We start from the raw sequence: 23,256 nt of genomic DNA, 5'->3' as shown, positions 1-23,256 counted from the left end.
CTCTCAATAATAATAATAAAAAGAAATAAAAAGGAAGGGAGGGTGAGAGGGAAAGAGGAAAGGAGGCAGGAAAAATGGGGAGGAGAGAAATGAAAAAAAAGGGGAGTAAGCACAAATGCTTCTTCCCATGGTCTGCTTTGCACCTGCGCCTTTTAAGTGACACACAAACCTAATTCAGGGGAGGCTTGTTCCATGAGTGAGCTGACTGGCTAGAAAAAGAAGAGTGCTCCCTTTCCTCCGTGATCAGGTCCTAACTCCTGCACAGAGGCACTCGTGAGTGTCTTCTTTTGGTGTAGGAAGCCATGGGGGTATGTGTTCAGAGAAGGCATGTTGGCCTGTTTTCAGTCCCGATGTGCCCACTGACACACGCTCGATGCCTAGTGCTATATGAACCTTGTGCTGACACTGGTGAGCCTGACCTTCAACCCAGTATTTCCCATCAACAAGTGGGTCAACGTTTTCTAGCCATCTCTTGCAGGATCCCCACCCCTGCCAGGTCCTGTAAACTCCCTACGGACAACGATACCATCTCAGAGCCCCCTTGCTGTGCTGTACAGGTTGGGCAGGTATTTGCAGGTACCCACCCATGGGTGCCAAAGAGAGGGAAAGAATGCACTGGGCACCATGGCAGCAGAGAGAACAGAACCAGGTGACTTCTCTAGTGTGCAGGGTGTGGGGCTGGTACCCCCTTAGACTGACCTCATGCCACAAAACATTCAAGGCAGCTTGGTCCAAGAGGCCATAAACAGCGCAATGTCTACTTTACGATGGGCGCACTGAGGTGGAAATGAAAGCTGTCTATCTGTGCATTCTTAATCCGTTTAGTCCCAAGGACACCAAACCATTACTGGCATAGACCTCCCCACAAAAGACGCTGAAATGGGGGGGTGATGTTAAGGGGCTCGGGTAGATCGAGTTGGGATGATAAAATTAATTTTTAAAAAACTGTTTTGTTCGAAATACAATTTATCTGGGAGAAGTGGTTTTAATTTGGGAATGGACCCGAACAGTTCAAAAGGCTGCTGCCACATCTGATGTTAAGCACGCTGAGGGCCACAGTGGGGGGAAACCGACGTCAACACATTAATAAGAGGGCATCTTATTACGCTGCTCCAGTTTTTACAGTATGAATAGACTAAACCTTTCTCATTTTAATACTGACAGGGAAAGAACTCCTCTGGTTTTTCAAACATGGGTGGTGTCCTTTGAAAGAAAGTCCAATACAATCTGAGAAGCTGGAGAAAAAGAAATGACAAATGGAAGTGTCTCCTTTACGCCTCCCCCTGTCTTCAAGGGGTTCGAAAAGGCTTCACCATCTTGGCGTGACTCCTCCAGGGCCTGAAAACACTGCAAGTGAGGCTGTATCCCACCGAGGCTGCATAACCTTAACAGCCAAAACAAGGGACCTATTCACTCCCAGCTCGCCAGGCCTTTACAGCTGCAGTGACAGAACCTTAGAGTGAGGGCAGGCTGGTCAGCTTCGGCACTGCTCACATCTTGGCTTGAACACTGCGGGAGCCGTCCTGCGCTGGAGGATGCGGAGCAGCACCCTTGGCCTCCACCCACCAGATGCCAGGAGCAGTCCCTCCTCCCAAGTTGGGGCAACCAAAAAAGCCTCCAGACATTGCCAAACGTCTGGTGAAATCACTACCAGCTGAGAACCACTGTGCTGGAAGAATATCAAGAATCGCCTGGTCCCATCTCTCATCAGAGAGGTGAAGAAACTATGGCCGACACAATGTTCTGAACCTACATTCAGCACTTGGCCTTGTAAACTTGTTGCCACTTAAGAACCATATTCTTTTGTGGGTGTGTGTGTTTTTTGCCTGAGTTTCATGCTGGGGAACTGAGTTTCCTAAGTCTATTATCCAGAAAGATGACCCCTCCTGGAACTCCAGGAACAAAGGAGCCTCTTGGCTGCAGGCAGACTGTAGCATCCTCGAGGCAGTGCCCAAGGGGCCAGGCCTCCCATTTGCAAACTCCTAGGGAACCCACCCACTGGAAGCCAGGAGAATCCAACCAATTCCCAGGTGGCATTTAAAAAGACACACTCTACCCACAGACTTCACCTGCTCTACCCAAATTCCAGCAAAGACAATGAGAATCCTAAAGCCAAAATTAAGACATGCTAAGTGAATTCCACTGCCAGGCTGGGTGGGGTGTTCCTTGCCATCTCTGGGTTGGTGAGAATCTAGTTCTCTCTGCTGCTGGAATGTTGTGTGTCTGTAAGTCCATTGGTGTAGAAGGTCTTGTTTCAGGAGTGTCTTCACTTGCTACAGGGTAATAGTTTTGAGAAAAGAAATGGCCGGAAACAGTATTACCTCTCCTAAGCTATCGTAAACCACCCTGCAAAACGAGGCACTATGTTAAAAACAAAACACATCCTGTCCAGTCTAGAGCCATTAGCAACAGAAGGAATTAAGAAAACATGAGCCCCCTGGGCTAATAAACCATATTTAGAACCATTTGAATGCATTTTACACTTACAGGAATTTTATTTATGATAAGAATTGAATGTCTTCTGACCCCCATCCCCCATTTATAAAAATTAAGTGACATCATTTAGCTAGAGTACTGAATGCCCTAAAAAGAACAGGCCAAATTGTTTCTACCATTTAGGAAAGGAAAAAGAAAAAAAAAGAAAAAAAAAAAGAAAAACCAAACCAAACCTAACCCTGGTTTTTTTTTTTTTCCTCCACAAAAATAACAGAAGGAAAGCTGCTACTGTAATCAGCAGTGATTGCAGGCATTTCCTGTATTTTTATATCAAGCTGGTTGTTTTTTTTCCATTACATACCCAGTGAACTCTAGTTAGGTCAAGACTAGAGAAAAACAGGACTAATTATGCCTCCGCAAATGTGCCTACTTAGCTCTCTGCTAATTTTATTGGGTTGGCTCCATGGTTCCAAGGAGCCAGGGAGAGGGAAACCGCCCTGAGCCCTCTGCTGCTCCCCCACCCCAGAAGCCAAGTCCCTGACGGTCCTTACGCCGTCCAGTTAGTTTCCAGCATCCTCAGAAGGAACTTTCACTTCACCTGCCCCTGGATGAGACCCAACCAGGTTGTTTAAATGAGAGACTCATGGATCAAACACCCCCTTTCTCAGAAGTTCCCTGGGCCAGTGCTCCAGGCCTCCCCTCGGACAGGACAACGCCTAAGCCTCCAGGCCCTGCAGCTACTCTTGTCCATCCCAAGGGACCCTCAATTCTTATGTTTCACCCCCAACAGGGGCAAGAAGGTCTTCCTCCTATGCCTCCCCTTCCAGGCCTTTGGCTTTGAGTCCATTTCTTCCTGCTTTGTCTTCTGTGGTTACCCGAGAGCACAGGAGCCTCTGTATTGAAATCAGTTGTTATGCAGGAATCATCAAGCAGCTCCTCTCCACTCCTCTTCTCCGTCACTTCGAGCCTGTCCACGAAAGGTGTTCTCTACCTCGTCTCTGCCCCCCGCCCCCCAATTTCTCCTATCTTGCTTATGACACTGGGTTTTGCAGTCGACATGCTGGTTTCACAGTTGCCAGTTTCACTTCCAAACCTTCTGGAAAGCTGTGCGGACCTTCTTTACCGATTTAAGATCCTGATAAAAAGGGGGCGAACGTGGGTGCTTGTTCTTTCTCCACCCTGCCCACACCTGCGACGCGCCCACTTCTCTTTGCTGCAGGGCTTCCAGGTCGGTTTTCTTCTTGGTGATGCCTCTAGGGCCCGAGTTACACCAATTACTCCACGGTGTTACGGGACAAGGCCACAGAGGAGTGTCCCCAGCTGACAGCTGCCCAGCACTGTCCCAAGGTGACCATTCGGGACGACGTCCTCCACGGTGGGCCTGCAGGGCTCCCCGGCTCTCCGACGGCTCACCCTTCAGCTATCCGCGCCGCTTCCACCTTTTCCTTACTGTGCGTGTTAGTCCCATTGTTTGACGGGACGGTCAGTTCCATCAACTGCTATTTACTTTGCGGTGAATAAATGCCATTCGGGAGTCGTTTTACAAGAATAAGGCTTAGAGGTGTTTTCCTCGCCCGTCTGCAGTTACCTCAGGTGACCCTCATCTTCAAACACAGGGCTACATTCAAGTCAAAACCTGACACCTTCAGCCGCAGCCTTGCAACTAGCCGGCCAGTATTAAGCGATGACCCACCACCTACCTGGCTCCACGTGAAGGGATTATAAGAGCGTAAGAGCAATAAGTAATTACTGAGCCCTTCCTATGTGTTTTTCCAGCATTACCTCATTTAATATTCATCATCATCACGAGGGGGGTATTTTTTAAATGAGGGAATGAAGGTGAGAAGGGAATAAGAGCCGGCTGGCGGGCAGGCCAGGCCCCCCGGTGCGCCGGGTCGCAGGTGCGCAGTCACCCGCCAGGTCCCTTGCCCAGTTGCTGTGGGAAGTCCCGAGGCTGCGGCTGCTGCCCACTTGCTTGCTAGGCCTCATGTAGAATTTCTTTCAGAATCCATCATTTCAAAGTCACTTAGAAAAATCAGGGCTTTTCCAGTATCTATATGCACATGGTGGTTTTTATATAAAATGATCTTAGAAATCAGATTTACCCCCAAAGGAGGACTACTAGACACAAAAGGCACCATTCAAAGAAAAACCTAGAGAGGAGTGTACAAAATCCAAAGTAAAAGCAGTATATTTGCCCCGAGAATAGTCTCCCAGAGAGACTCTTTTAAAGGAGATGACAATACTTATTTGGCTGTATAAACTCTGGTATGTTTGCTTAAAAAAAATTAAAATCAGCCTATTTCCTTATGGCAGGATTGAGAAACTCGCAGCCTCCTGGTGCCCTCCCATGCTTTCTGGAAGAGCTAACTCAACAGGATTCTATAGTACTTTCCATAGTTAATTGTTCCCCCCCCACACACACACTCTTTCCTTCAAACATTAAATTGGGTTCTTAGCTATTAAAATCCTTTGTTTCATATTTTTTTATTATATGAAATTTGACCTATAATTTTCTGTACCACTGGCTTCCCTTTAAACAATAGCAAGAAAAACCACCCCAAAATTCATTAAATCTAAATGTGATGTCTTTCTATCTACAGTTGGTTTTTCTGTCTCCAAACCTAACCACTGAAGAACATATGTTCTCATTAGCTACTCTTTCTCCCTCCCCTAATTTCAGTCTAGGATGTTTTTAACCCTCCCATTTCTCTAGCCTGGCTTTTAAGGAGTTGGTGTTTTTTTGTTTTGTTTTGTTTTTTTAAAAAACAGGCATTCTCAGAAAAAACATTATTTGTGATTTTAAAATTACTGTCTCTGGCCAACCACACAGAGAGTGAAGATGGACAAACATATGGACCATAAACTTGGCTAGTAAGCACATGAGGGCTGCGGGATTAGTACTGTTATGAGCACAGACCAAACCCCATCAATTCAATGGCCCTCTTGGTTTGGGTTAAGGGCAGATGGAGGGGGTTGGGGAGAAGGAACACATACTCAGGGTAACCCAGTCTTCTTATTTCCTAATTGTTCCAAGATGTCAGTAGTGCCAGGCTACCCTAGGAGCTCTCCAATCTCCCTTCACATTTTTCTTCATCATCTTATTTTATTTGAAGCTAGAATGGAGGCATCCAGGTCATGGTCACCAAACTGCTTATTACTTATCCATAGGGTTTTAAATGGGAGTCCTTAGTTGCAAAATGGCTCTTGCCCACATGTGCACACTGCTCTCTGAGAAGTTCTAAAAGGCAACGCCCATTTGACATTCTCTGTCTGTGGAAATGTGCCCATGTCCCATTCTCCCGGAAGCAGGCTTGCCTAGTACACAGTCATCTGCTGGGCACCTTGGAGGACCTGAGAGGAGGAGAGGTTACGGTCCCTAACGAAGGGTTAACAATTTAGTTGGGGAGACAAGACTAACAAAAGTGAAACATCTCGAGATGGAGCAAGCACTACATCCCTACCTACATTCTGAAATCCCATAAGCCACTGGGCAAATGCTTATTCACCTTTTGGGGAAATCTCACCCCAATCTTCTTGCCCTTGTAACACTATAGCAAGATCTTTCCCTCTGTAACTTTAGGCCTTTACTTCCTAAGAGTAAGGAATTTAGTTTGTCTTATATTGAAAACACACACACACACACACACAAAGATGAAGAGTCATATACAAAGAGAAAGGAAAAGGCGGCAAATGATGGGAAAACTCTCTCTGAGCTGCGTTCCCCAGGGTACCTTCTGTGATGCGTGCTAATTACAGAGGGGGAAAGAAGCCTGTGTCTGATTCCAAGCAGGTCCTAATTATAGTTCTGAATCTTGCCTCCATTGAAAACACTGATTTATAATTCAGGCAAACATACAAAAAGAACTTGGTAGCTTTGAAGCAAGGGCTGATACAAATTTAGATAGCTCCAAAGTCTGGCCTTATGCATGCAAAGTTATGTCTCTCATCAATGGCCAGACACCGTGTTGTATGCACACAAACACACCCTTAGACAATAAAGGTCCCCACTGGAGAATGCTGTGGAATCTGCAGGGAGGAGGAGCTTCTGGGTTCTTTACACCCTCAGCTCATTTTTCCAGCTATGTATTCAGTGGCTTAAATCTCTGGATAAGACAGACTGGATGGACATTTTTCACTGAGGATTTGGGTTAATGAAATACGCATTTCTTTGTGCAAAACATGTTAGGTTTTCAGACTCTCACCAATAACCATCACTTCTACTAACTCACAGGAACCTGGAAAGGGTGGGAAGCAGTGTTTGGGAATAGGCCCTGTCTGTGGAAGCTCACAACGTCAGGCAATGAGAGTTCAAGGTGACAGGCTAAGCTTGGAAGCTTTGTTCTTTTTTGCATAGTTGATAACTTGTGAAACAATATTTCCCTGACACTTTCTGCAAGTATATCCTTCCAGTGCCTAGGACTGGGGCTTGAACTGCACTGTGGTCAAGGAGGAACATTAGATAGAGAAATTCTCCAGGCACGTGACTCATGTGGAGGGCGCCAATCGCAGCCCAGGCCAATAAGACAGGGTTTCCTGGGATCTTCTAGAGAATATAATCTTGGGAAAGGGTATCCCTAAATATATATTATTAAGGCCTCAAACCCTATTTTTCCAAATTCTGCGCTTTTCTTGGCTTCAGTCATCCAGACAATTACTCTAATTCACCATAATTTTTAAACTCATGTCACTATATCACAGAACTCTCACTGAATCATAAAGCACAGGCAAAGGGGCTCTCTTGAGAAAAAGAGTTTCAGATTCTTCTAGAAGCCTTGGACTCCATAAGGGCAATATTATTTTCAGCCACGTTGGCCAGCTGATGTCCAGCCTCTGGGAAGGCTGAACTCGGACTCAGAAAAATCATGATCACAGCCCCGACCATAGAAAACTAAGACACATAGAAATTTCCTCTAAGGGCAGCCAGCCCTGCACATGTTTAGTTCCATGCTATTCGATGTCCTTGCCCCCTCTGTGAGACAGCCAGCCACGTACCATAGGATTTTTCTGTGAATGTAATTCCCCCCACTCAGCCAGATCCAAAGGCCCAGCCTGGTAGTTGTTCAGACATTAAAAATGTGTCTGGAGAGTGAAGAGAGAGCCAGTGATTCATTTCCATTAAACCAAACTGCAGGTCCAGGAAACAAAACGTAAGAGAAAAATAAATAAGGAACTAAAAGAACATGAATAACAAGCAGTTATCTAGAATATTCTTGAGGACAAAACTGCAAAGACAAAGCACAAGCACCATGACAGCCTGGACTGAGATAAATGCGTTGCCACCCGAGGCATCGTGGGAAGCAGCCCTACCCCCCCCCACTTCCAACTCTACCTGGACAAGTCTACCCCTATAGTTTAAGGCATTTCCCCTGCTACTGTTTAAGTTCTTCTACACACCCTCTGCCTTCATCAGCTCCAAAGTACTCCTGCCTAGAGTTTTCAGCTCAAAAATGGAGACTGAGCTACACAGGAAGCATCTTACTTGGAAGAAGAGATATGATAACAGCTGATAGCAATATTAACATACATGATTTGGGTTCCTGCTAGGTCCTGGTGCCATTCTGTGATGAAGGTATTGCTACAGACATTCTGCAGGTATGGAAACTGAGCCTCAGAGAGGTGAGGAAACTTCTCCAAGGTTAGTTATATATCTGTAAGTGACAAGTCTGGACTCAAACACAGGGCTGCCTGACCTCTGAGTTCTGAATTTAACTGGGGACTACAGAGCAAACAGGCCGAGAGAACATACTTGCAGTAAATAACCACACACCAAAAAAAAACCACAACAAAAAACCCCAGTGCAGAACTATATTCCTGTGTATATAGAATAATTATCCTCAGCTGTGATGCAGCGATGGCATCGGGGCGTCTAATTAGTGTGAGGTCCATAAAGTACCTGGTCAGCACTAACACTGTAATTCTGGTCATGGTTACCAAACACTGTGCTGAGTGCTTGGATGCACGGTCCTAGTTAAGGCCCTCAACCTCCCTGTGCGAGGGGTGCTATGACCATGTTTCAGAGATTCTAGAATACACTCTCCCCCTCCCATTTTAACAATTTTGAAGTTAAGATGCATCTGACAATTAAAATTAGCAATTTTTCTTTTTAGTAAAAAAGCAACAGAAAAGGAGGGAGGGAAAAGGAAACAAAGGACCAATGTAATGAACGGAAAGAGTAGTGAAGATGGTACATAGTAGCCCAACTACATCAAAAATCACTTTACGTGTGAATGGTAAACATACCAGGTAAAGACAGAGATGGTCAGAGTGAATTTAGACAACAACAAACAAGACCCAACGATATGCTGTCTGCAAGACACCTACTTTAAATATAAAAATTCAGATAGATTAAAAGTAAAGGGGCAGAGAAAGAAATACCATACTAGCACTAATGGAAAGGAAGCCGGATTATGTATATTACTTTTGGACAAAGCAGATGTCACAACAAGGAAAATGATAAGGAATAAAGAGGCAAATCACAATAATCAAGGGGTCGATTCTTTGAGAAGACCTAAAAATCCTAAACAGGTATGCACCTTGCAACAGAGCGTCAAAATAGGGGCAAAACCTGAAAAAGCTCAAAACTACAATGGGATATATATCATATCCGTTTGGATATAAAATAAAAAAGACAGATAATATCGAGTATCGGTAAGGACATGGAGAAAGTAAAATCTTCACATGTTGCTGGTGGGAATGTAAAATGGTGTGGCCACTTTGGAAAACAGTTTGGCAGTTTCTCAATAAGTTAAACATAGTTACCATTTGACCCAGCAATTCTACCCCTAGGTATATAACCAAGATAAACGAAAATATATGCCCACTCAAAAACGTATACACTGATATTTGTAGCAGCAGGTGCACAACCCAAATGTCCAACAACTAATGAATGAGTAAACGAAATGTGGTATATTGAAATATGATTGAAACATGATTGAAACATGATTCAGCCTATGTGGTGGGTTTTGGCCCTTTGGGGGAGCTCTGCTCACCACAGAGATTAACACTCAACTTGGCAGCATCAGAGCCTTGAAAACTATTTTCTTGATTAAAAGGGAGGGCTGTGTATACATTATAGAAGGGGAACCCCCCTACAGTGATCTGACACTTAGAGAAGCAGAGCATGGGCATCTGCCGATGAAATCTCACATTCCAAGGAATAGTGGGAATCACAGGCCAGGACTTCTAAACCCTCCCAGTGGGCACTGGGCATTTTTGCTCCTTGGATTCATTTCCCTCCAGAGCCCCACTGGGGTCATTTGGAGAGGTCATTAAGAGGTTCATTTTCAGATTCTGTTCAAGTCATCCCCAGAACAACAATCTTGGGGTCAGAGAGTCAGATCATCCAATCCAGCTGTCATGTAAGTCCAGAGAGGAGAAGGAATTTGCCTATGGTCACCCAGCGGAGGCAGAGGTTTATTAGAGTTCTGGCCCCGGGTTGTTTCCATAGCAGTGCTTCATCAATGAGACACTGTATAGAATAAAAAGGCCCGTGAAATGGGGCAGGGCACACAGAAAGGAGGCCCAAGGCAGTGTTGGTCCAACAAGAAGTGCATTTGAAAACATGTCCTGTGACCAAATATGCTTAGAAAATTCCTCCACCTCCCCATAGGTATTTTCTGGGTACATTTGAGTGGGTTGGCCAAGAAATCAAGAGCTATTGGGTAAAGCCACAAGTTTAGTATAATCTGAGAAAGCTCTGTAAGAACTTCCAACCAAGAAACTGTTACACTACAGTGTGATAAATGCTCTAATATAACGTAGCCGATGCAATGCTAACAGGAGGAAGAAGACACTAACTTTGCTTGACAGGGAAAATGAGCTGAAGCTGAATCTTAAAAGTTGGGAAGGGTTAGAAAAAATTAAAAGTAAAAAAGGAGGTATGGTATTCCAGGGAAAGGTATGGCATTTCGAGGCAGAAAGGGGTCATGCTGTGACTTGGTGTTGAGGATCTAGGTAATAAATGCACCCTGTGTGTGGCTGTGTTGATGAGGACCCTGTTAGGCTCCAGAAGAGATTTAAGGAGGAGCTGGGCAGGAGAAGCACTGGGGAAGAGGGACTTGGGGGTGGAAAGAAACTTGTGTGTAAATCCCAGAGATGAAACCAGTGAGAGGGTCAAGCTTGGGGATGGGCTTGATGAGTCTGGACATTATCCTGAGACAACACGGAGTCATTGCAAGAAAGAGCCCCAACTCCTTATTTTATGACAATTAATCTGCAGGAATGACCAGCCTGTTACCACATGACCAAGGAGAGAAGCAAAACCATTTAATTGTGGCCCCTATGGCCTCCGTATGCAGGGGTACCCCACCGTAAGTCATCTTGGACTCAGCCAGGGCCCAGAGAGACTGTGGGACCAGCTCAGACAGTCACACAGACACTGCTTACATGTGCCAAAGCCACCCATTGTTTGCTAAAACAATTCCCATTTTTAGTAGCTCAATCATTAGCCAAAAGCATTAAAGAAACAACATCAAAATGACTAAGTCTAGGAGAATTCAGGCTCTGCTGTTGGATACACTGCACTAAAACATGTCCCAAGATTTCTACTTTCTATAGAGGGCTGCACAGTCATAAAATAAAAGCTAATACACAGATACACAGATATTGAATTTCCTTCATAAGGTAGGTTCCAACTCCTCAAACTAGCTGGTGTTTGGAAGACTTTAACCTGCTAAAGTGTTTCATCAGTTTGCCAATTGGCAGGATACATTCAGGGTGAAATCTTCAAGATGGACAAAGCGAATCTCAGCAGCTGTCCACTCAGCCACGTGTGAGAAGGACAAGGAGACGGAATCACGGCCGCGGACACCTGGCGAGTGCTTCTTCTGCTCCAGACACAATCGTCGTGACTTTACACGTATTAACGCGTATTTGATTTTCACGCCATCTCTTTGAGGGAGGTAATATCCCCATTGTACAGATGAAGAAACTGAGGTTTAGAGAAGTAAGTTGCTTGCCTAAGATCATATTTCTAGTGAGCAGTGGAGAGCTTGAGCCCGGGAGTCCTTACCCACCGTACTGGGTTCTCAGGTCTATGGGAGGTATCATGAGGGGACACAGAAGGAGGATCCCTGATAATTTTTCCTTTGAACACACACTACCAGCTGAAACACTCCAAGGAATTTAATCAGGAATTTCCCTCTGGTTCCTAACTTCCTGTTCGCTCTTAACCTGCGATGTGGGAGGGAGTCAGAATTCTGCTTCTGATCCGCTCAGCAATGACCTGGCTTCCTCAGAGGCGTGCTAACTTATCTTTTATCCCAACCGCTTCAGTCTCCGCTCTCCCCTCTCCCCTCCCCTTTACCATGTCACAGTGACTTCACCCCACACCATCACTGGCAGGTGACGCCACAAAAACAGTTTGGGGTAAAGATCTAGTGTTTAAGTAAACCTGGACCCACAAAAAAGTGATTACTCCTGAAAACCCCATGATAACATTTAGCATTCTTTTAGCAGGAGGACAAGCCCTTCAATTACACAACATGGCAGAGAGCGAGGACGACTCTCATTGCCAAAAGACACTATTGTACAGCTGAAACAGGTCGTGTAGGGGCCAGGTGGTGGGGTGGGTGCTCCTGAAGACGGACATATGCAAAGGGAGCCCAAAGGGAGGCTGAGGCACCAAGTCAGACCTTGCAGCTCTCCAACACAAGCACCTGTCAGCTGTCCCCGCCCGTTGGTGACTGCCAAGTGCATGGATCAGTACTTACTTATCCTGTCCCAGGGTCCCCAAGTGCTCATGGCATTGGAATGCTGCCAGGGAGAGGTTCCCTTCTCTGGAACCTTGCCTGGCCCTTAACCTGCTTGGGGACGTAACCTCGCATGTTCACCATAAGAGCATGGCCACACTTTCCCCAGGCCTTGCTGGGCCCCAAACAACTTCCCGGGGACCTTCTATGCCCATTAGCTTATCTAAATCTTTCCACGTATGCCCAAGCTGCAGGCATGGCCATCTTATTTTATTTAATATCTATTAGCAGCTCCACTTGATAGATGAGGAAACTAGCTCAGAGAGATTAAGTCATTTGCCCAGGGCTACGCCATTAGTAAGTGGCAATGCTCTGCTTTGAAACTGGGTCCTCTGTATTAGTTTGCTACCGTAACAAAGTACCACAGATTGGATGACTTAAACAATAAAAATTTATTTTCTCACAATTTAGGAGGCTAGAAGTTCCAGATCATGGTGCTGGCAGGACTGGTTTCTTCTGAGGCTTCTGTCTTTGGTTTGGAGGTGGGTCTTCCCCCAGAGTCTTTACAAGGTTTCCCTTGTGTACATTTCTGTTGCTAATCTCTTCTGATAAGGACATTAGTCATCTTAAATTAGGGCCCACCCATATGACCTTACTTTACTTTTTACCTCTTTGAAGGCCCTATCTCCCAATAGTTAGATTCTAAGGTACTGGGAATTAGGACTTCAATATATAAATTCAGCCATAACCACCGCTGACTTCATAACCCTATGCTTCCCACTCACCCAATCAATACTCATGGAGCCTCCTAGGTGTCAGGGACTGTGCTTGGCACTTCTACAAATGTTTTCTCATGTAATTCTCAAAACAGCCCAGGGAGATTCGTGTTTTAATTCCCATGGTACAATGAGGAAACGACATTTCAAACAGTTTAAGTATCCTGCCCAAAAACACACAACAAAGATGAGGCAGGCCCAGGATTCCACCCCAGTTCCCTGACTCCAAACTCAGCTGTGTCTCCAGCATATAACTTTGCTTCCCACGCAAAACCGCAGCTGGCAGCAACGGGACAGGGTGACCTGACAGTGGCAGCAATGGGGTGGGATTGGGCAGGATCTCCTTTTTTGGAAAGAGCATAAATGCCATGGAAAATAGCAGAATCCACCATACAGGCTTGTTGCGATGATTCAATGCATCACGAAGGGCTCAGAGTTGTGCCTGGCTTGTAACAAAGGCTAAGTAAGTGTCTTGCTATTGTTGCTGTTGCTACTACTGCTGCGGTGGTGGTTGTTATTTTTGTTATTATTACTATTATTGACTTCAGAATAAAGGGTAGCTTAAATGCCCACAACTATTTGTCTCTGCCTCCAAAAATTATACACAAAGGCTTAAACACATAAAGATGAGGAAAACAAGAGAAGAAACAACGCAGCACAAATCTGGAAGCTGGAAAGCAAAAGGATGAGTGGTAAATGACTTAGTAGGTGCCCCCAAAGAGCTGAATCCTAAACCAGCAATGGGGAAAGTCAAGAAAATCAAAACGATGCTGCAGAATCGCCCACCTTCTGCCCCATCAAAGCTCAGGAATTTGCAGTAACAGTTATCTCTGGAAGTAAGGGTGATGTGGAGAGAGACAAAATAAAGACATTCGGTTGAAAAGCAATTATAAACTAGATATTCTTTACTTCGCATACCCCCTTCCCGGCCCCCGGGGGTTTATTCTCTAGAGAAAAGCAGCAGAGGGTCTCTAGGCTGAGGGTGGAACAAGGAGAGAGGACAGGCACCAGGGGAAAAAACTGTAAACAAGCAAATTAAATGAACACATGTATTCTGGGAGCTGGGCCCCCCAACCCTCTTCCCTCATTTGGTTCCCGGTTTTGGCTGCCAAACCCTTTCTGTTCAGGCAGGACGCTGGAAGTGTCTGCCCAGGGTAATCTGAGCGCTCTCAGAGAAAAGATCCCCAAATACTGCTACTCAAGGTTCCCCGACTAAGCAGTCAGCCAGGTTAGTCTACTACGAACGCCAAGCTGACTAATCCAATATCTGAACGATAGTTTCAGAAAGAGAAAACAGAGGAGAAGGAATCATTAAAGAAATAAACATTTTCCAGAACTAAAGGACATGACTTTCTAAATTGAAAAGGTTTATCCAGGGCCTAGTGCAATGGATGAAAATAGGCCTACACCACATCCTTAAGTAATGAACAAGCTTCCAGGAAAAAGTAATAGATCCTTACAAAGGATTACGAATCAAAATATTTTTAGACTTCTTAATGGCAACACTGGGAGTTAGAAGGCAATAGAAAAATTAAATTTTGAGGAGTAACAGTTTCAATCTAGAACTCTATATCCGCCCAAACTTTTTAGCAAGTTTGAGAGTAAGATAAAGATGATTTTAGATATAAAAGGAAGGTCTCAAAGATTTACTTCCCATATTCTTTCTCAGAAAATTGCTGGAGGTACTTCACCACATGGAGGGAGTATACCAAGAAAGAGGAGACGTGGAATAAAAAAGACAGGAGCTCCCACGTAAGAGAGGGCAAAGGAAACGCTAGGACAATGGTACAGGGAGATCCCAGGGCGACAGCCATGCAGCAGGCACTGAGGACAACCGTTCAGAATGGAGTTTAGAGGCTCTGGGAGAAATTTATCCAGGAATATAAAATTGGTAGAATACCTATGGTGCCTAAACATCCTGAGGGAGATGTGGATAATCTATAGGGGGTTTGAGTTGAAGTAATAATCACCACAAAGAAAACCAATAGACAATTCCTATCTGCAGGGAAAACAAAGAAATCGTATAGAAAAGAGAAAGTAATTAGAGTTTACCACATGGCTTAGTTCCAAGTAATATTTCACAGTCATAATAATGTACACTACGTATATTCATTTAACCAAAATTACAGTAAACTCTATTGAGGGGATGGGAGGGGAAGAAGGGTGGAGAAGAGAACTGAACTCTCACTTTCACAGTGGAAAGTCACTAGATAATGTCTTTTTAAAGTTTTTAAAAAGGAACCATAAATGCATGTAATTTAGAAATACACAGGTCCATACCCAAAGTGTCAGCTGGAAGAACTGAAAGTGGTTATCTCTGTAAAAGGGGGAATTTGAGGGGTGGGGGATGGAGGAGGGAGAGTAGAAAACGGCTTTTTATTTCTTTAAACACCTGGTACAACAGTTCGACTTTATCTATATGTACATCTTTGATTAAAATAACATCTGAGGTTTATAACACCTCACTGTGTAAACGTGGGCGAGTCCCTGCCCAGTTTTGGTTTCCAAATTCCATCTATAAAGTGGAGTTGGATTAGATCACCTCTGAGGCCCTCACTGATCTAACATTTACACTCGAGACTCCTGCCACGGTAGCTCCTACCATCACCCACTCAGCCCTTAGATCCTTAGGAGTTTTATATTAAAACATCATTTTCTACTTCTGGTGAAGATAGCAGGAGGTAAGGATTCTTACTAGATGTGATACAGGGGACTATAAGAAGATGGAAATAAAGTTAGTGTATTTTAAAAAATAAAAATAAAAATAAAATATCATTTTCTATGGGTGGGAGAACATCAACAGCTGAGAACAACGCTTTGTGGGGAAACAGATCCCCAGGAGCCCTAAGTGATTTTCTCAGGGCCAGGTCCTAGGGAGACTAGGAAGGAAAAAGGCATCACCCCAATTCCTCTTCCTCCCCTGCCTTGTATCAGCATTAGATTAATTGAAAATATATTGAAAGAATACGAGACTCTAAATATTAGACCTCCCACTTATTAACTCAGGATTTAACTAGAGACTTCACCGAGTCAGGAAACGCTCACTGTGCCAGTGGTAGGAGGTGGTTCCAGGGCTCAAGGCAGGCACACGCTTTTCCCTTTGACTAACAGGAAGGCAAGGCTACAGTTTACATCACAGCTTCTTACGCATTTTCCCGGCTTGGAGAGCGCGGCTAGAAACCTCAGTGTGTCTCCAGCTTTGTGGAGGGGAGCCCCTTCTAGGCCCTTCCTCTTGGGCTTTGCCCCCAGACCTGGAGAGGGCATTTAAGACTACGGTTTATTAGGTATCTTCATCCCCTGCTCTTCATTCTTATTTGACTTTTTATAAACATCATCATGAACAAGGAAAGCCTTTTCCAAGCACCTCTTGAGGACGGCGCGATCTAGACCGGGCCGAGGCAGAGGCGCCCTGTCCCCTCTTGTCTCTCGGCCGCCCACCCCGCGGTGGCACCGGCACAGCAGGCTGGCGGGGCGGGCGGACTCGGAGAGTGGTGACGGCGGCTCATGAAAGGTTGAAAGTCTCGGAGAATTTAAGGGGCAGGAGAGCTTTATAATTTATAACTTCCTCCTCTGCTGGATAAAGACCAACTTTTAATGCTCCAAGTGACAAACGTTAATCATTAATAATCCTTTACGTAAATAAAGTACCTTGTCATTTCCCACATGCTTTCCTCTCCTTCACCTCCACCTCTCCGGCAGCACTGCCAGCCAGCGCTCTCAACTACTGTGCGGAGGAGACAGGGCAGGCGTCACGTGAACTCACCACGTGGGAGCCGGCTACAAGGAGGGTCAGCAACTCGCTCAACAAGATTCTGGAATTTTCTGTTGCATCCTGGGGAGCTATGAGGTTGGTTAAGGGAAAGCTGACCTTATACCTTTCTTTGCTGCTTAAATTTTTATTTTCCCTATGACTACTACTCTTATAATTGAAAAAAAGGAGTTTAATTTTATAAGAAGAAAGGAAGGAATTCATTTTTTTCTGTGAGTCCAGGATTCCCTTTTGAAGCCTGGGCTGGATAAAACATCTCCAATGTTCTTTCAATACATCTTAATATAAATCAATTCAGGATATAATAACACTAGCTAACCTTTACTGAGGACTTAGCATGGCAGGCACTATTTCTCACTAAATCCCTACAACCTCAGGAGATGCGGACAACAGTTATTCCCACTTTACAGATGAAGACACTGAGGCATAAAACGTTAGGACACTTGCCAGGGAGGCAGAGGCCGTGCTCTTCAGCCCCTGCTGCGGCGCTCCGGCTTCGGGTCCGAAAGACTGAGGATACAGTCCCGTCTGCCAAGCCTCGCTCTCCCCCAGGGCCCCGGCTGCCCTCTGTCCCAGGCAGGCCACACAGGTTCCCTTAGCCATGTCGCACGGACCCAGGAGCGCTCTTGGGGAGGCAGCCACTGCCACTGAGCAGCCAGAGAAGAAGGCGCAAGCTCGGGGTGTGCTGGAGACGGGGAGCCCCTGAATCAACTTCGGAAGGAAGGCCGCCCTCCACCTCTCACGGGGTGTGCAGGGGGGCAAGAAATTTTAAAAAGCTATAGTTCAGCCCTAGCTGGGTTGGTTCAGCGGTTAGAGCGCCTGCCCCCAGACTGAAGGGTCCCGGGTTCAATTCCGACCAACGGCACGTGCCTGTTGCAGGCTCGATCCCCAGCCCCGGTGGGGGTGCATGCGGGAGGCAACCGATCGATGTGTCTCTCTCACATCGATGCTGCTCTCTTTCTCTGTCTCTGAAAAGCAACAGGAAAAATATCCTCAGGTGAAGATTAAAAGAAATAATTATAATAAATAAATAAATAAATAAAATCATAAGAGGAAAAAGCCATAGTTCAGAAGAGTAGACACACAGTGAGCTAATAGCCTCCCTCCACAGAGGAGTCCCAGGAATCCTGGGGGGGGACACGGGGACTGTGCTCTGTCGCTGCCCACTGTAGGGAACCTGACACAGAGAGGGACCAGAGGAAAGGGGCCATGCGCGTTGGCCAGGCCTCTCCTGCAAGTGTGAGCCACCAGCCAGAGAAGTGTCTTCTTCCCTTGGTTCCTGAACGCTGGCCAATGAGTCGCTAATTGGTTTGTGTGTCAATTCCAGCAGGAAGGCTGGAAAATTCAATCTCAACTTCGGCAATGAGGTTCTCCCCCAATAACTGGCTTTGCCCATCTTCCAAATAAAGCCCTGTATCACGCAGGCTATGGTCTCTGCCTGGCTTCACAATGGCCATAGGACACACGCTCACTGCCTCTCCAGCCAGCTGCAGGCTAACTGCTCCAAAGAGCTTTCTGCTGACAGCTTAGAGCAAAGCACCATGGGAAACAGGGGTCACAGAGTCCTCATTAATCCATAAAAGGAGAGATATGAAGAAATAGGGACCTTTGAGGGTCAAGGGAAAAAACTGTGTGCTGTGTGTCAGGAATGCTTCCAACACAGGCTTTCACGAAATACGTACCTATGACGTAGCAAACCATGACTGGAAAGCTCTGGAGTCACAGACTAGAAGAACAAGTATTTAGTGAACACCTACTACAAGCAGGGTACTGCCCTGGGCCAACTAGGTGAGCACCCAAGTGTGGAGTCCTCAATCACAGAATGAGCATCTCAGGTGAAAACACAAGGTCAGCAAAGGGCGCCTGCAAGATACCTGGTGCAGAGAGAGGTTGCATCACTCAGGGAAGGTATGATCCCCACAGCGGGCTCTGAAGGCTCCACAGAGCAGGCACTTGACATAGTCCTGAAGGCAGGATGGCAATTTTCTAGACCTGTGGTCCCCAAATCACCTGAAGGACGCTTTAAAAAAATACAGTGTCCTGAACCCCGTACCAGACCTACGGAGTCAAAAGGTCTCGGAACATTACCCTGGAATCACTATTCTTTTTTAAAGATTATTAGTATTATTATGGCAAATTGAACATATACAAAAGTAGAATACTGATTGCACATGTATCTATCAACCAGTATCAGCAATCGTCAACTCTTTCTCGCCTATATCCTTATTTATTCCCCCCCCCCCCAATATTATGGAATCTACATATTTTTTAAACCATGTAGAGGAACTCTGAGGAAGCCAAAGCATGAATGTGAACTGGAGCTATTCACTGATCAAGACACAGATTAGGAGCACGGGAAATGCAGGGACAGTGGGGACACAAGGGCTCAGAAAAATGAAAGAGAATGGTATTTGGGGGAGAATGGGACATAATCTGGAGCACTTAGATGGTTGGCGTGCATGGTTAGGGGCAATGGTAAAAGGACAGTTGAAGGCCACCAGGGCCCTGTTAGCACATATTGTGTCTTTGTTAGAAACACAAAAAGGCATCTCCTCTGGGTAGAAAAAGCACCCTTTTCTCAGGCAGAAGCCAGCCACAGAGCAGAGAGGGCCCCACCTCCCACTCAATGCCTGTGCTCCTCACGCGTGTGCTCAAACCACAGAGCTGTGCACAGCAGCCAGGGCCGGGATGGGAGGGAGCCCAAAGCCAGTGAAGGGGACGGTGCTTCATCTTATAAGGGTTGTAGGATGCGAAGAAGGGAACATGGAACAATCAGCATGTGCTTTGAAAGACTACTGGGCAACACCAGAGGGGAGATGGATAGATAGAAAGGCAGAAAACCAAGAAGCTGTGAGTCAAGTCTGTAAACTACTGCAAACCGGCCAGGGAAGAAGGAAGGAGGCCTTGAAGGTCAAGACATCTGAGAGAAAGATCTTGTTTAGGGCTCTAAAGATGACTAGGAGTTGGTCTGGCCCTGCCAAGGCAACTGCAGGCGGGACTTGAAAGTCAATAAATATAGCTTTTTTCATAGCTAATTTTTAAGTTGATAATTTTGTATGGCCTGTGAATGATGTTATAAATATCCAAATGGCCCTTGGCAGAGAAAAGGTTCCCCACACAACATAGGGCAAAGGCAAAGGGATTCTGCAGATATAATTAAGGTTCCTAATCATTTGGCTGAGTTAAATGACAAGATTATCCTGAGTAAGCCTGATCTAATCAAATGATTCTTTTAAAAGAGGATCCAGGCCTTACTGAGAGACTGAAAGCAAGAAGGACGCTCTCCTGCTATCCTTGAAGAAGCAGCCACAAGAATTCTATAGCTGCAAGGAAATGAATTCTGCTTACGACCACGTGAGCTGGGAAGAGGACCCCAAACTTCATACAAGAACGAAGTCTGGCTGACATGTCGATCCCAGCACAGAGATCCTGAGCAGGGCTCAGGTACACTGTGCCTGGACTCCCGACCCATGGAAACTGTGGGATAATATATAGGTGTTGTTTTAAGCCGCTCAGACGGTGGTAACCTGTCACGCATCAATAGGAAACAAATGATGAACTCACGACGTGGAGGGCCATGAATGGCAGGCTGGCAAGAGTGGGCTTTATTATGCGGCCCATAGAGGACCACGGACTCTTTCTGAGCAGAGACTGATCTTAGGAAGCTGAGAGGTGCCAGCAGGAAGCGAAGCCTGGAGCAGCAGCTGGTCTGAAGCCCTTTACGAGCACTTAGCCAGGGCACTGCTCCCAGAAGCGGGAGATCCACTGACCCCAAGGCTCTCGTGAGGGACTAAGCTCTGGGTGAACCAAGCCAGCTCCTTTTCTACCCAATTAAAAAAAAAGAGAGAGAAAGCAAAAACCAAGAAGTTGACAGTCACTGAGAAAACCTTAAGGAACTTTAGTGTTCTTGTTGCTAATTATAAATATTTACTCCTCCCAGAGCTCCTGGCCTCACGGAGAGCCTGCGTCAACAGTGCTGCTGCCGTCCTGGAAACGTGTCTGTGTGTCTGTGCGCGCGTGCACGCGTGTGCGCGCCTGTCTCATGTTTTCTTGAAACGGGACAATAATAAAGGACTAGATGATCCACAGAGTGGCTTCCTGTTGGACATTGTCTAGCTGCCTTCCCCTTCTCGCCGGGATCATAAACCCGAGACCCCCGAGCAGCTCCTCCTTCCCCGATTCTATCTGCTGGAGACAGTAAGCCAAACAAACTCAGGAAGCGGAGGGGCTGGGAAGGGGAGGAAGTTCATGGCACAGGAGGAAAAAGTAGAGAATGCCCTGAGGTTGAAGGAAGAGGGTGGGGAGAGAAAGAAATGAAGGTCACCCCAAGGTCGTTGGGCTCCAGGCCTTTAAAATCGTTCTTGGGCCTTCCATCAAAACTGGCACAAGCAGTGGGTCTCCTGGGGCTATTCAAATATTAACATTCACAGTGATAAACAGCCTGCCCCCGCCCCAAAGGCCCCTGTAAGCAAATTAAAGCGACTCATCTAAAGCAGGTGACTAAGAGGCCAGTGGGGCAGGAGCCAGTCTGGAGGATTCTTTATTTTTTTTCACTTTCAGGAAAGAGAGGAGGAAAGAAGAGCTACCTGTAGATGACTCCGTGCTGGTGGAGGAACATGAGGGCGGACGTGACCTCTGCAGCGTAAAACCGGGAACGGGGCTCGTCGAATTTTCGGGAGCGCTGAATCTGGAACATGAGGTCTCCACCATTCACATACTCCATGACGAAAAAGAGGCGGTCCTGAAAGGAGAGGAGATGTCATGTAGCTAGTTCACAGGCCCACGTGCTGGGAGCCCAAGGTAACAGAGCCGGGACTCGAGGGGGAGTGGGGGCGAGGTGGATGAATCCTGGAAGCACACACAATCCACACGATCCAGAGAGAAGATGAGTGGATACAGCGCACGAATTAGGGCCTGAGGTGTCATTTTTAAATCCCCTTCCCTGTATTACTTTTATGGGCATCCGCTTGGTCTAGTGGAAGAAGCCCAAAGTTGACATAAAGGAGACCTGGGTCTCTGTCTGATTTCTGTCACAACCTTGAAGTATGATCTTGGACAGGCCTGGAGGTTCCAGTTACCTTTCTTTTAAAAAGTTTTTTATTGATTGATTTTTAGAGAGACAGAGAGAAACATTGATTTGTTGCTCCACTTATTTTGGCATTCATTGGTTGCTTCTTATGTGTCCCCTCACCAGGGATCGAACCCACAACCTTGATGCATTGGGACAGCGCTCTAACTAATTGAGCTACTTGGCCAGTTACCTTTACATGTGTGGTGGGTTGAATAATGGCCTCTCCAAAAGATGTCCATATCTTCACCCCTAAACATGTGAATGAATATTCCCTTTCACAGCAAAAAAAAAGCACTTTGCAGATGACACATTAAGGATCTTGAGAGAGGAAATTATCCTGGATCACCAGCGTGGACCTTAAATGCAATCACAGACTGGGGTGATACGGCCATAAGCCAGAGGACAGCCGCCGCCAGAAGCCAGAGACAAGAAAACTCTCTCCCAGAGCCCTTGGAGGGAGCATGGCCTAGCTGACACCTTGCTTTGACCCTGTGACACTGGTTTCAGACTCTGGTCTCCAGAAATGTGAGCAAATAGTTTTCTATTGTTTTAAGCCACGAAGCTTGTGGTAATTTGTTAGGGCAGGCCTCGGAAACTAATACAAAGCAGCAGAGTAAGGAGACCATGAGAGCCCCTTCCCGTGAAGGCCACTTTTCACTTTGGACGAATCTCCTTCTGGGATTCCCGCTTCAGCCTTCAGAGCAGCCAAAACACAGTCACAGTTCATGGGGGTCGGGGGCTTCTTATCCCCAATCCGTGATAATGGGGGAAGAAGATGGGCTGCAATTCAATATTACGCAGCTTCTTGGCTATTGTTTTCTGAGCCTGTAGGGGGTAGGGTGCTATGCTAGGCAGGCGGAATAATTTTAAGCCATCACCGTTGTTGGGGGCCTTACTATCCAGGGTGGAGATGGGAAAAGGGCAGAATGATAACAAAATGGGAGCAGAGTGCCTTAAAAAAACTGGGTGCTGAAAGGGCTGGGAGAAGGGAGAGCCCTCTGAACCGGGGAGCCACGAATGATTTTAGATGGGGTGAGACCTGGAGAGAAGGAGGAGGTGGGGAGGGACACGAACAAATGCCCGTATGTGGGAATGCTTAGGGACCCCTAAACTGAGCAGCGGAAGGTTCGTGAAGCAAACGGGCAATGGTGATGTTTGAGAGGCCAGAGGAGCAGAATGCCTTCTTAACAAGTAGACAGAGTCTTAAATGAAGCTCCCAGGAGAATGTCAGCATATTGTTTTCAATCAAAATTCATGAAGATCACTTCCATTAAGACTGAGTAAAAATCACAATGATACTTCTTTATTCATGAAATTGATAGCACATCTACTTTATTATTGGCATCTCTGAAAGTAAGTCCATTGTTAAGAATTGTTACAAATTCAGACTACCTTCTCTGGCTCCACAATCTCCAGAATTTTTAGGCTTAATGTATTCACAGAGGGCCCAAGGCCTAGCCTCTCTTCCATTCACCCTGCCCTTCCCCTCAGGGCCTGCCTCACTTTCTCCCC

At 46.1% G+C, this 23,256-nt stretch overlaps 1 protein-coding gene across 2 annotated transcripts in view; it reads right to left on the bottom strand.

Moving 5' to 3' along the window:
* The window catches only part of PRKCE (protein kinase C epsilon), a 416,865-nt gene that overhangs the window by 48,887 nt on the left and 344,722 nt on the right, over nt 1-23,256 (bottom strand). For both annotated transcript variants that reach the window (XM_081156232.1, XM_081156233.1), the window contains one exon: nt 21,260-21,414. In XM_081156232.1, coding sequence (XP_081012358.1) covers nt 21,260-21,414 — 155 coding nt within the window. The remainder of the gene's footprint in view (nt 1-21,259; nt 21,415-23,256) is intronic.

This window comes from Miniopterus schreibersii (assembly GCF_964146895.1).
Source record: "Miniopterus schreibersii genome assembly, chromosome: 13".
NCBI classification, from domain to species: domain Eukaryota; kingdom Metazoa; phylum Chordata; class Mammalia; order Chiroptera; family Miniopteridae; genus Miniopterus; species Miniopterus schreibersii.
Note: the sequence above shows the minus strand (reverse complement) of the source record. Positions and strands in the feature narration are given on the sequence as shown.